The 13,120-nt window shown below is 42.9% G+C and overlaps 1 protein-coding gene across 1 annotated transcript; it reads left to right on the top strand.

Moving 5' to 3' along the window:
• Positions 1-912: 912 nt before the first annotated feature.
• On the top strand, positions 913-8,041 carry slc32a1 (solute carrier family 32 member 1). Its single transcript, XM_066702147.1, has 3 exons — positions 913-1,275; positions 1,440-2,163; positions 4,759-8,041. The coding sequence occupies exons 2-3, from the start codon at positions 1,771-1,773 to the stop codon at positions 5,944-5,946; spliced, it is 1,581 nt and encodes a 526-aa protein (XP_066558244.1). The 5' UTR covers positions 913-1,275; positions 1,440-1,770; the 3' UTR covers positions 5,947-8,041.
• Positions 8,042-13,120: the final 5,079 nt, after the last annotated feature.

The raw sequence follows: 13,120 nt of genomic DNA, 5'->3' as shown, positions 1-13,120 counted from the left end.
GCCACCTACTACTAATAGCTTTATTAACACATATATTGTACCATTTATAATTTCCTTGTTTCCCATTGTACGTCATCTACATAATCTGTATTAGTGGTCGACAAGTCATATTTAAAATACAATATTTCATTTTCGATTGCTACTATTTCTACGCAGCTTCCTCGGGCATCCATTGCCCCCCTTCCGAAGCAGAACTCACTCATTCACATTTACTGCCTCCTTTCACGCTCTCAACGCGCGTTTATACTCTGATCAGGGATGCGTTTATGACGTAAGCACTGGCACCATTTGACGTCAGCCTGTGTCGGAACCCTGGCAGCGGCTGCAATCAAGCATTAACATATTAATTAACACCCGACCAGAATTTCTGTTCTCGAAATATCTTTGAAAAGAAGATGTCAAAGCCCTCTCTCGACTGTAATCTGCATAACTGCAATTCATGTTGATATGATTGACAAAGTATCGTTATATGTACGAATCTCGTAGGAAGAAGAGGGATAGAGGGCAAAATCTTGTTAATTTACACCAATATGAAACGACATTGCCTTATTGCCTAGTGTTCATCGTTAAAGGAATGTGATATATATATATTCCACTGTTTAAAATATACTGCATATAAGATGGTATATACAACAAATCAATAATATAATATCAAATATGACTATCACACAATCCCGTAAATCAACATTATTTTGTGGAAATCGGAAGGAATATGTGGCACGAGGAAGAGACGAAAAGCACGAAAAAGGAGAGAAGGTAGGCAGTCCGGAAAGGTGCTCCGACGCCTCCGTCTCTCCTTATATACACAGGTAAAGTTATGCCCGCCTCGGAGCATTAGAGTGTCATTGGGTGTTAGGGTGAGGTGTATTGACTTCGATGGGGTGTGTGTGTGTGTGTGTGTGTGTGGGGGGGGGGGGGGGTACTGCAAGCGCCTCCCCCAGAAATGCAGCAAATCTCTCCCCTGTACTCCGGAGCCGGGGAGCTGCGCGCTGGAGGAAGGAGACGTGGTTGGCGAGGCAGAGGCGAGCATTGGCAGTCTGATGATGACACGTCGCTTCTCCTCGCCGCCCCCAGGCTGTTCGGCACCGCATTGGCATCAGTGAGGACGCAGGGAAACCAACTGTAGGTGCTCCGCCGTCGCGATCTGCAGGGACAAGCGATTCCACACCAACACGAACGAAAAGGGCAAAACGACAAGAAAAAGAACTAAATTCGACGAGACTCGGTCAAAAAGACGCCTTCTGCAGCCGTGTTCAAAATCAGACGAATTAATTGGTCGGTTTATTGATTTATTGACTGCTTTATTTGTTAAATTAATTCGTTTGCTGGTGTGGTTGGTTTGTTCGGTGTGGCTGACTTTCCTCCGTCTTACTTTTGTTGTCGTTGGCCTTTTTTTTCCATCCCCCCTCCCCCCTCCTCGTCTTCGGGTGCGAGAGCAGAGCTGCAGGTGCGAGCAGGATGCAGGGGCCAAGCACCGGAGTCTGAAGGTGACATGAGCCAGGGGATTACGACCAAGAACAGGCGCACTTTCAGCAAGAATTGGAGATAACAACTGAAGAGAACTCACTTTCGGGGATTCTTACAGTTTCGTCAGATGATTTTATTTGCTATCCAAAAAGAACAATCACTAATATTATAGAAAATAGAAATTCTACAACACCAACCGCACAATATAATATTTCAAATCAATAATAAACAACAACCCTGTCTATATCTCTATTGATAATTAGCTATATACAAAGATTAGATTAGATTTACAACTGAGCAACGATGGCAACCTTAATCCGAAACAAGCTTTCGAACAAGCTCTCCAATGCAGCCACCACGGTCAGCAACAAATCCCAGGCCAAGGTGAGCGGCATGTTCGCCCGCATGGGCTTCCAGGCGGCCACAGACGAAGAGGCGCTAGGTTTTGCCGTTTGCGATGACTTGGATTATGACCACAGGCAAGGTCTGCAAATGGACATCCTAAAGACGGACGAGGTTGGCGGGGAGCCGGGCGGAGATACTGGGGTGGAAGGGGACAGCCACTACCAGAGGGACGGCACCGGTCCCCCGCCCTCATCGTCCAAAGACGACGGGGTTTGCGCCGAGCTGGAGGCCCAGGACAGGCCTAGAATTACCGCGTGGGAGGCGGGCTGGAATGTGACCAATGCCATACAGGTAAAATAACAATATAGAAATATATATTAATACACCACTGGCAAATGTTCATTTATTCGCTTATTCATTTCTGTCCGAGGAAATGACCCAGGCAGCATGCACTAGATTAAGCAAGCCAATGCCCAATTCAATCGTATTGCTTTCTTTCCGTGGTGCAGGTGCAGTGTGCGTAACTGAGCTTTGAGCCAACAGGGACAATTAGATTCGTGCCACCGCAAAGACAAACTAGCCAGGGCGCTTCCACGCAAATATTGAGTCGCTGCATCATAATCGGTGGCAGTATCCTTACTGGGTATTGGAAAACCTTTGATTTCGTTAACCATAATTATAAGCTCAGTTCGATTTTATTTATTTCATTTAATACAACGAACCTCCGTTCAATTTAGACTGAAGTTAAAATGAATGAACAAAATGCCCTTCTTACTAACAAGCCCACAGCTGAATCTTACATTTCTGATACAACTTGAACACGAAGACACAAATAAAACGTAAAGAAAGAGACATGCTCCGTTGATTTAACCAATGTTTACGAGACACTTAACAATTAGAATGCCTCACTGCAAAGTGCCTGTGCACAGCGGGTTGCATGCAGTGCTTCGTCGTTTTTTTAAAAATGGATCTGTCTAATAACTGCTGCTTTTCAACCAAATTCGTTTAATTGGTCCGTTTCTAATAGTTTGAAAACCAATCTTAACGATGGAAAAGACTCCTGGCAATTGTATACACCTGTTTACAGACTACTGTGCGTCAGTGAGAGTGAAATAATTAAACGCAATAAATACCTGAAAGGGGTAAACGTTTTTTCACATCGGTCTAGTTAAATGATTGGCAAACTACAAAACATATCTACAAATCAAGATCGTCCTTCTCAAGGTCACACTAAACGCTTCCAGTTATCCGTTTCAGCACAGATCGGCTCTCCTCCAGAGACATTAAATGTTAAAGAACTGAAGAGATTGTGTACATTTTCTGTTGTTTGTAGTTATTTAGCTACGAAGTTGGTGACAACGCTTCACATGACCCAAATAAGTCTTAAACACACATATACACAGAACGTCGACATTCGACATTTCATCTTCGTGCAGTTAAACTTGACATTAGGATATTCATCAGCCCGTGCGACCTGCACTTGCAACCTTTAAACCAGTTTCCCTCTAGCTCCCCAAAATCGATAGTAGCTTTCTGTTTGAAGGTTAATACCTGTGCAAGCAGGATGAAACGTGTTTGCATGCAGATACTCATGCAGAGGTTGTGTAGTTACATTTATCATCTGTTAATGTATATGGGGGTGGACAGACTGTTTGTTTTAGGAGTGCCTTGATGTGCATGCATGTATTAAAGCGGGCGAGATGCTGTGTTCCGGGGTGCGGTGCTGCACCCCCACCCCCAGTTAGTACGCAGTAAGTACCTGCACGAGCCGCACAAGCTGGCGTTCGGCTTCCCGAACCTCATTGTGTCGTGCGTAATTAAAGAAACGTTGGTGATCAGTTGTTGACATTGTTACGTCACGTCGTATCTCCCCAAGTCCCGTCAGTGACGAAGGAGGCGAGCCGTGGGAGTGGGTGGGTTCTACGTCACAGGGAACACACGCAGCGTTTATAAATCAAGAGCCGTGAAATTATTTTCTATAATTTAAGGGAGTTATATGGCAGTCGTGAACATACACTCTACTGCCTCCACTATAAATAGTTGTTTCCATATATGATACACATATATTCATTCTTAGTAATCCAGTCAGTCTTTTTTTTCTCACATTCAAGTCAATTCAATGAGTAACAATACATTTTTCGATACCACACTTGTGGCTTTTGGGAGAATACATGTTTTAAAGTGACGCAATTATTTTATTTCAATATTATAATTATATATTTATGCTTATTTATGTTCACTGGTCAAAATATTCGCGAAAAATAATACAACCGGCGCTAAAGAATGGTTGGAGATTTAAGTATTTGTTTCTGCAGTTTATTATAATTGATGGTCTCACAAACAGGACAGAGATCGTCTTTACGTCAGATTAAAGCGTTTATAAGTGGCCCTAAATGCGGGGAAAATAACCAGTTTAATTATATTATATGCATAATTTAAGAAAATGCACGCAATTATGCGGAAACAGGAAGAAACATTTGTTTTATAAACAATAATGTGATTAGGTGACACAAAATTTTATTCACATAGCCTCAAGCTGGCATTAATATTTCGTTACGTTAACACAAAAAACGATGTTTCTGTTAGAACAAACATTCATTTCCTTGTCCCCCCGCTTTTTCTCGTAAACAACGACGGCACGGGAATAAAACAATGCGTAGAAGTAAACATCTAATTCGAGAAATTCACATTTGTTAGGTAATAAATAAATAAGCGTTTTCTCGTCTTCAATTCCCGACATAAAACTATTATTATTAGTAGTATTAGTATTAGTATTAGTATTAGTATTAGTATTATTATTTGTCTCCGTCTTGAAAGCTTTATGAAGTCACCGCATATCCACAGATTTCCAAAAGTTAAGCAGTCAGTGCCTTAGCCAGGGTCAGCAGGTGGGTGCAGTGCCAGAGTTTGGACTCACGGGGCTGTTACTTGTCATTGTGTTCGCAGGGGATGTTCGTCCTTGGTTTACCCTACGCCATCCTCCACGGCGGATACCTCGGACTCTTTCTCATTATCTTCGCGGCGGTAGTCTGCTGCTACACCGGCAAAATCCTAATCGCTTGCCTGTACGAGGAGAACGAAGACGGCGAGCTGGTGCGCGTCAGGGACTCGTACGTGGACATCGCCAACGCCTGCTGCGCGCCCCGCTTCCCCTCGCTGGGCGGCCGTGTGGTGAATGTAGCCCAGATTATCGAGCTGGTGATGACGTGCATCCTGTACGTGGTGGTGAGCGGCAACCTCATGTACAATAGCTTCCCCTCGCTGCCCGTGTCCCAGAAGTCCTGGTCCATCATCGCCACTGCTGTCCTGCTGCCCTGCGCCTTCCTGAAGAACCTGAAAGCTGTGTCAAAGTTCAGCTTGCTCTGCACCCTGGCTCACTTTGTCATCAATGTCCTGGTCATCGCCTACTGCCTCTCCCGGGCACGCGACTGGGCCTGGGACAAGGTCAAGTTCTACATCGATGTCAAGAAGTTCCCCATTTCTATTGGCATCATCGTGTTCAGCTACACGTCGCAGATCTTCCTGCCCTCGCTGGAGGGCAACATGCAGAAGCCCAGCGAGTTCCACTGCATGATGAACTGGACCCACATCGCCGCCTGCATCCTCAAGGGGCTCTTCGCCCTAGTGGCTTACCTCACCTGGGCTGATGCCACCAAGGAGGTCATCACGGACAACCTGCCCTCCACCATCCGGGCGGTGGTGAACCTCTTCCTGGTGGCCAAGGCCTTGCTGTCATACCCTCTGCCCTTCTTCGCTGCGGTGGAGGTGCTGGAGAAGTCCCTGTTCCAGGACGGAGGCCGGGCCATCTTCCCTGACTGCTACGGTGGTGACGGCAGACTGAAGGCCTGGGGCCTGTCGCTGCGGTGCGGCCTGGTCGTGTTCACCTTGCTGATGGCCATCTATGTGCCGCACTTCGCCCTGCTCATGGGGCTGACGGGCAGCCTGACGGGGGCTGGGCTGTGCTTCCTGCTGCCCAGCCTGTTCCACCTGAAGCTGCTGTGGAGAAAGCTCCTGTGGCACCACGTGTTTTTCGATGTCGCCATCTTTGTTATTGGAGGTATATGCAGCATTTCCGGCTTCATTCACTCCATGGAGGGGCTCATAGAGGCTTACAAATACAACATTGAGGACTGAGGGAGTGGGGGAAGAGAACCGGATGCAAGCACACTTACACTCACATTCAAAGAGGTCGCTCCGTCACAAGCACACACATGCACACACACACGCAGATATGCACACAGACAGACAGACATTCATTCACCCACTCACTCATGAATATAAAAACACACACACACACACACACACACACACACAACCATAACCAAACACAAGATAAAATAGACAACACATAACAATACAAAACGAACAAACAAAAAGCAGAAACATTTTTTTAAAACGAACATATCCATCTTTTTTTGTGGAGTATGGGTTTACAGAACAAAAAATCAGAACTCAACTAACACAGACTACACGTCATTCATACCCACTTGCTAACTGAAACTGTCAAACAAAATGGGTGTTCAACACATTTACAACTTCCCCGTTTATTTATGTATAATTATGTTTATGTTTATTAGTATGATTATTAATAACGTAAAATCATATCACATATGGGTGATGTCGAGGCAGTGCACTGGGACGCAGCTCTGTTTCCAGATCGATAAAGCACAGTAACATTATGCAATCTGGAACTTAACGACTGCCCGGGATGCGCATAGTTGAATAATTGAATTTCTGCGTCACAGCTTTAGAACAAATTGCAGTGTTGCGTCAGGAGGAGTTCAGCCAGGACCTGGGCTAGTCGGCTACACGTGTTGCATATCGCAGTATTTTGTGTGCCAAGTGGGAACCATGGCAATAACCCCCCCCTTCCAGCCCCACACATACACTGATAAATATCTACTGGAGTGTACATAGCCGTCGATATAAGGACCAAATGGCAAAAACCTTACAAAACGGCCTTCTGGTTTGTAAATACAATAACAAAAAGAGAGCAAGACAGAGACCATATTTTATCCAAAGCTACATATTGAGGCAAATTATTTATGCAAAGCTATATTTATTTATTAAATTCTGCACAACGGTGTGGCAAAAAGGGGAAAGCTGAGATTAAGAAGCTATTCCGTCTTTTGTTTGTTTGTTTGTTAAAGTTTTTTTTTAATTGCCTACAATTAAATGATACATAAACAAACAAATCGAGCACTAGACAATGCAAGAATGACTATGCTAAATTATAAATTATATTTAAAAATATGCTTTAAAAAAACAAGCGGTTACACGATATTGTTTCGCGCGTTGGGCCTTCTATAAAACAAATAAATAATAATAATAAAATGCGCGCACAAACACGCACACCAATTGCAAATGAAGATTCAAAACTTAAGAACAACGCTTAAGAAACAAACACATTAAATAATTACATACACACATGCATAAATGCCTACATACATACGTAGGTAGATAGTTAGATAGATAGTTAAAACGGTCTCTAGGTCGCTGGTTTTACTGTCATATCTACTGTGTAAAGACGCAAGAAGCGACAGGGCTCCTGATACAGATCCGCAGCTCCCACAGCGGCTCCGTACAGAGGGGGGCGTCGGATAGACATAATCAGATATAGAACATCCTTATTCCGCCAAAGCACAATTAATAAAGCACAGGGCCAACGGAACACATTAATTAATATAACAGAAGGACGCATACAGAAAAACACCGCTATATGATCCCTTCTGCAAAAAAATATTATTCTACACTCACGGACATCCGACTGCGAATAATGTCCTTAACTCAATTTGATTGCCACTTATTTATTTATGTACACACATTTCTGTATTGATTAATTTATTATTTGTTAATTGAAATGGTTGTAATTGTTAATATCTATTTATTTTTATATTTTGGGATGGTCTCCAACGAGCCTCTGTTTTTGCAGCTCAAATGTTTTTTGTTCTCAATTTAAAAGAGGGAGAGAGAGATATCATTAAAAGACGTGAAAGAAGAGGAAAAATACGAAGAATATGACAAAGTCAACAAATAAAAATCAAAAACAAGCATAAAGACATTTTTCATTATGTGCAATCCAACGGGTCCTGTGGAGGTGTTATAAAACGTATGTGTGGTGTTATTGTGGTTTCAAAAAAGATGGAATGTATATCACAAAAAATATCTTTAAACATATATCGTGGAAAAAAATAATATATTGAAGAATAAAGAAATAAGTGAAACAGTACCTGTTTTAATTGTGTTTACTTATCAATTATAAACGCTTTCATTTTATTTGCACATTGAAAAATCGGGAACAATTTCCGAAATTGGCTACACGTTTGAGAATTTCTTGAAACAATTACTGAAAGAAATTGGCGAATTGCTGAATTGCTGCTTGGGCTGAGTTTTTGTCTGTCTTTATCCAAACGTGTACAATGGCTGGATCAACACTGGAGAAAACATCAACCTATAAATATAATCCAAATAGGTTTCTACTGAACCACTAGAAATGACACAGGCACCTCTTTAAGACAGAACCAGAACCCCAAACCCGGGTCATCGAATCAAATTGGAAGTTGTCTTTGGATCCAGCTGACAACCAAGTCTGCCTTTGCTTCAGCCGAGACGTGAAGTCGGGGAACAACAAAGCATTTTTGTAACGCACGGCCTATCACGACATAAGTGGTATAATCATAAATTAAATGAACCGAGGACTCGAATCTGAGGAAGCGGGGGGAAGTGACTATAGGCCCATCTCTGTGAAACGTGCATATATCAATCATTTTCCGGGCTATTATTTTAGCAGCGTGAAAACTGATAAACTGGGTGGACGTCACAGACTACAATTTGTGATCTTAAAACATATTCATAATGTGTATATAATTATATACTAGCCTATATATACACTCTAAGAAATAAAAGTTCAAATAAGAACCTTTTAGGGTTCTTGGGTTTGATACTGTGGAGGAACATTTAAATGTTCTTATTAGAACCTTTTATCAAGGCTCCTTGCAAACAAGGATCCTTGAAGAACCTTAAATGGATCTTAAATCAACCGCGATCATGATGAAAAATGGCTCTTAAACGATCCCTTGTGTTTACGATGGACCTCGCGGTTTCTTAAACGAACCCTTTAATGAAAATAAACTCACGAAGAACCCAAAGGTTTTAAATAGAACCGCTGAAGAAACCATCATTTTTTAGAGTGTACTCCAACAAACAAAATATATCTATGTTTGACACATACCAAAAAAACAAAAAACAAAAAAAACCTATAATAATTTGTGGGTTCAAGCCGCTTGTGTTTATCATTACCCCTGTAAGTGCAGCCAGTTCTCGGCTCTGATGTTATCCGCCTGTGCAAGAAAGAATTCGCTGCCCGCTTATTTATAGCGCAGATAAAAGGGAGGCGCCGCAGGAGCTTCCATCCAGATGTTATCAGCTGTTTAATGGATGGAAGCGTGAATGGACAGATCGCCTCACACAATGAAGAAGTGCAACATTATTGTTATTGTTATTATTATTTTATGCACCGATTCCATTTTTTTAATATGATTAAATAATCACGGGGCGAAAAAAGATAAAGTTAATTATGTGCTATTGAATCGGGAACAATATATGCGGCCTTTTCAACACCGGGACTCGACATGAATACGAATGGGGCTCTCCAGTATATTGGCTTTCAATTGCGAAACAACCAGTCGGGAAGGCTGTGTCGGAAGAGCGCTGTCTCTTATATACATTTCGTATTTCAATTCAGAAACACTAACATATTACACTTATAGCCGTTAAATATATATTTAAAAAAATGGTTTTCTGTGGATATTAGTGCTTGACAGACATTTTAAATCACAGATACCGAAAGTTGCGTCACCATCTAAATATTTTACAATTAAACACATATTCAGACATTTAGAAGGAACGAGACTAATTATCTTAGAATTATAAATTGATTGATTGTGTTCTGTCTGATTTCACAGCCCTAAAAACAATTTAATCGTGCACAGTATAGCCTATTCTATTTATAACATTGTTCTTGCATTTATTTAATAGAGGTCAGATGCTATATTAGGCAAGACTCCATATTTGCTCAAAATACAATAGGAGGTAATGCTAATGCAATGACCACAACAAAAGACACTTCAGGCAGATTGTTATGTTTGCATCGTTGAATGCTAACTGGATTGACAGAGAATAAACCTAAAACCAGGCAGCAAGATGGCATTTTTCCGGTGGGATTCATTCAAAATATTTTTGTTTGTTTTGCAATTCAGGAGATTAAAATACAAGCAAAAAATACAGAACGAACGAGCTGTTCTCTTTCCTTTGGAGTTCAGTAATCAGCAAATTAACGGTGATCTCCACTCCACTGGACAGACAGGAAGACGCGTTCAGTGTGTGTGAATGTATGTGAATTAGTCCTTCTAAAAGTAAAATTGTAATGATTCATTGAATAATCAAAACAATCCTCCTTGCAAAGCACAGAAACAATACTAGAAGTCTGAATACAGTGAAGAGTCAGAGCGAATATAGTCTGGATCCTTCAAGACAACACACAAAAGTATTGTCGCTGAGAAACGTAATTGGACACACTCTGCATTGCGACTGCTGGGGAACCGAAGTGAACGTGCGACCCCATGTGGACAGGGGGAGAACAGCACCTAATCACCAATTTAGAGGTCCTGGTCACTTCTGTTCTGTAAAGCACTTTGAATGCAAGGCGAATGCAATGTCCTTTAGCTACCACGATTGACATACACATTCTCTCTACTGATAGAGAAAACGAAGTAGATGCATATCGTTTCGTACTCTCCGGACAAGTGACACAATCCTTCCAAAATATGCACAGAACTTCCAGGTCCTGGCGGAACGCCGGGCTCCTGCAGCAGCAACAGACCTCGGCATGCATCAGGCTTCTCTTCTGCACTCCCGCACCGCGCAGGGAACAGACGGCCTGACCATGTTTTTGCTGCGAGGGCACGTCAGGGGTACCTGTTCATTGTCCGTGACGTGAGCGCGAGCCCCGGGTGGCGTTCCAGTCCGTCCGTCTGCAGCTCGTGCGCGCTGAGCACTGGGGCTGATGCTGCAGCAAGACGTGCGCGGTCCTCACTAACCAAGCAAAACAAGCACAGATAAGCCCCATTTAGCACTGGTTATCATTATTATTTCTATTAGCAGACAGCTGAAAGTTGGTTTCAATCTAATCTTCTGCAGTGTGCTTGACCTGGAGTAACAGAGCATTCACCGTATTCTCGTGAAAACATTATATTCGATCACCTGAGTGAAGTACTATTTTCCTGTTGTTCTCAGTGCTTGTGTTTTGCGGGTTTGTGTGTGTTGTGTGTGTTGTGTTGTGTTGTGTGTGCAAGCGCGCTTGCAGTTTCACTTCCTTCTGCCACAGAAGTCCAGTTGAGCCAAGCGCAGTCAGAGAGAGACCGGGGGAGCAGATTGACATGTCAGCGCTTATTAATATCTACAGTAAAGAGAAGTTCTAACCCACTAATATATTTATTTAGAAATTGTCATTTATAAAAAAATCTATGTAGTAGTCGGATTGAAATTGATTTCGGTATAAGGACTGAATCTACGGCGATATTCAATTACATTTTAAAATAGGGTTTCCTGTTTATAAACAAAAGGTTATGTATTTGTATATATATAATTTTTTAAGTGCTTTGACAGTCAAGCATCGAGGACTGTAAGATGCTTCTGCGGTTCACTTTGGTAATTGGTTATTAAGCGGCTCATCTTTTTCAATGAGAGTTCCATTCATCGCCATGGAAACAGCATCAGAGGCCTGGTCGGCTCAGCGCTGCACGGGAAAGATGCTGTTTATATGTATTTATTTTATTTTTTCCTTCCGATTAGCAACTAAAAGGATCTCTGTCCGTTTTATCTTGAACTACTTCTAAAGCTATTGAAGCTATTCATGACTGTATAGTGCTTGAAGATTCACTGTCGCTCAGGGGTACTAGGTGTGTTCATTCTTGAGGAGTGAAGGACAGGACACACAGGCTGCTGCCCTCCCTGACCAGGGCTCCCCACCACTGTCCCACCTGCCTCAATACGGCAGTAAAGGGCTCACCGTGAGAGAAAAGCAGAAGACTCTCTCCGGGATCAGGGATGGCCAGAGCCCGGCATTTCTGTCCATATATGACTAAGAAACATGGACTATTTCTGGCGACCAGGCCCTGACCTGGAAAAACTGCCCCCAATCACCTAATATAACAGAGTCTGGTGGATGTTCTTTTGGGGTAGCGCAGCTGTGACACAATGGACTGCTCACTCACCCACTACATTATGCGTACCTCTGCACCAGCACCCCCACCCCCACCCCCTGCAGCTCTGACATGTAAAACCACAGGCTCTCTCAGTTCCCCCAGTGCAGCAGCTAAAACGTCTTCACAAATGGCGCAAACACAATCTGAGAATAGAATCTTCAGAAAGCCAAGACAACAAAACTAAAAATGCTGGAATGAACCCTCTGCTGTGCCACAGCTCCTGTACAGCCATACTCTGAGCCCTCTTACTGACCCCATCTAACACTCACACATTCACACACAACACTCACTCATGTCTCTTACATTCACACTCTCTGAAACACTCAAACACATTCACTCAAACACACACAAACACTTGCACACTGAAGTCAAACTGTGGACTGGGGATGGGATGGCTTACAAAGCATATTATTACAAAAATACAAAGCAAATACATACATACACACACATATATTTATTTATTGATTGTGACACAGGGCTGTTGTACAGGAAAGTGAGATATATAAGAGCAGATTGGAGCCCCCTGCTGGCACTCTTATACCAGAACAGTATGGGAAAATACCTGCAAGTCACCAGTCAGCCCAGGCAAGCTCACCTGCGATTCATCAGACAGGCTGCGATAAGAAGAGCACACACAGGTGTTCAGTGTATGGGGAGTGTAGGAAGGGGTTTACTGTGCTGTAGGAGCAGAGAGAGGGAGGGCATACTGAGTGATTAATTGTAAACTAACAACTGGTTGTCCGGATTGTTTGAGGACCACTATCACGGGCCCAACCCTGGTGACCTGGCTGACGACCAGCAACCCTGACCTGGCGACATGGACTGACACTTAAAATCTCATTGTCTATTGGAAAAACCATTTGGACGTCCGAAGCCAGCTAGGGAACTCATAAGGACAGTCAGAGCCCTGTCCTTTGTAAAGGCAAATTGTGTTCACACACCACCGCGTATTCCTAAAGCAACACACATTCACAACCCCCTGCGGCACACACAGAAAGGAAAGCAAAAGGCAGTCAACAAACAAGAAAGGCAGGTTCACCATT

Source organism: Amia ocellicauda, chromosome 4 (assembly GCF_036373705.1).
Source record: "Amia ocellicauda isolate fAmiCal2 chromosome 4, fAmiCal2.hap1, whole genome shotgun sequence".
Taxonomy (NCBI): domain Eukaryota; kingdom Metazoa; phylum Chordata; class Actinopteri; order Amiiformes; family Amiidae; genus Amia; species Amia ocellicauda.
The sequence above is the reverse complement of the archived record's forward strand: the minus strand, read 5'-3'. Positions and strand labels throughout refer to the sequence as shown.

What these genes read in the sequence shown, in the direction of transcription:
- slc32a1 (XM_066702147.1), top strand. Translation starts at nt 1,771, where the DNA reads ATGGCAACCTTAATCCGAAACAAGCTTTCGAACAAGCTCTCCAATGCA. An exon ending in ATGTGACCAATGCCATACAG is followed by an intron (nt 2,164 to 4,758) that starts GTAAAATAACAA and finishes TTGTGTTCGCAG; the next exon opens with GGGATGTTCGTCCTTGGTTT.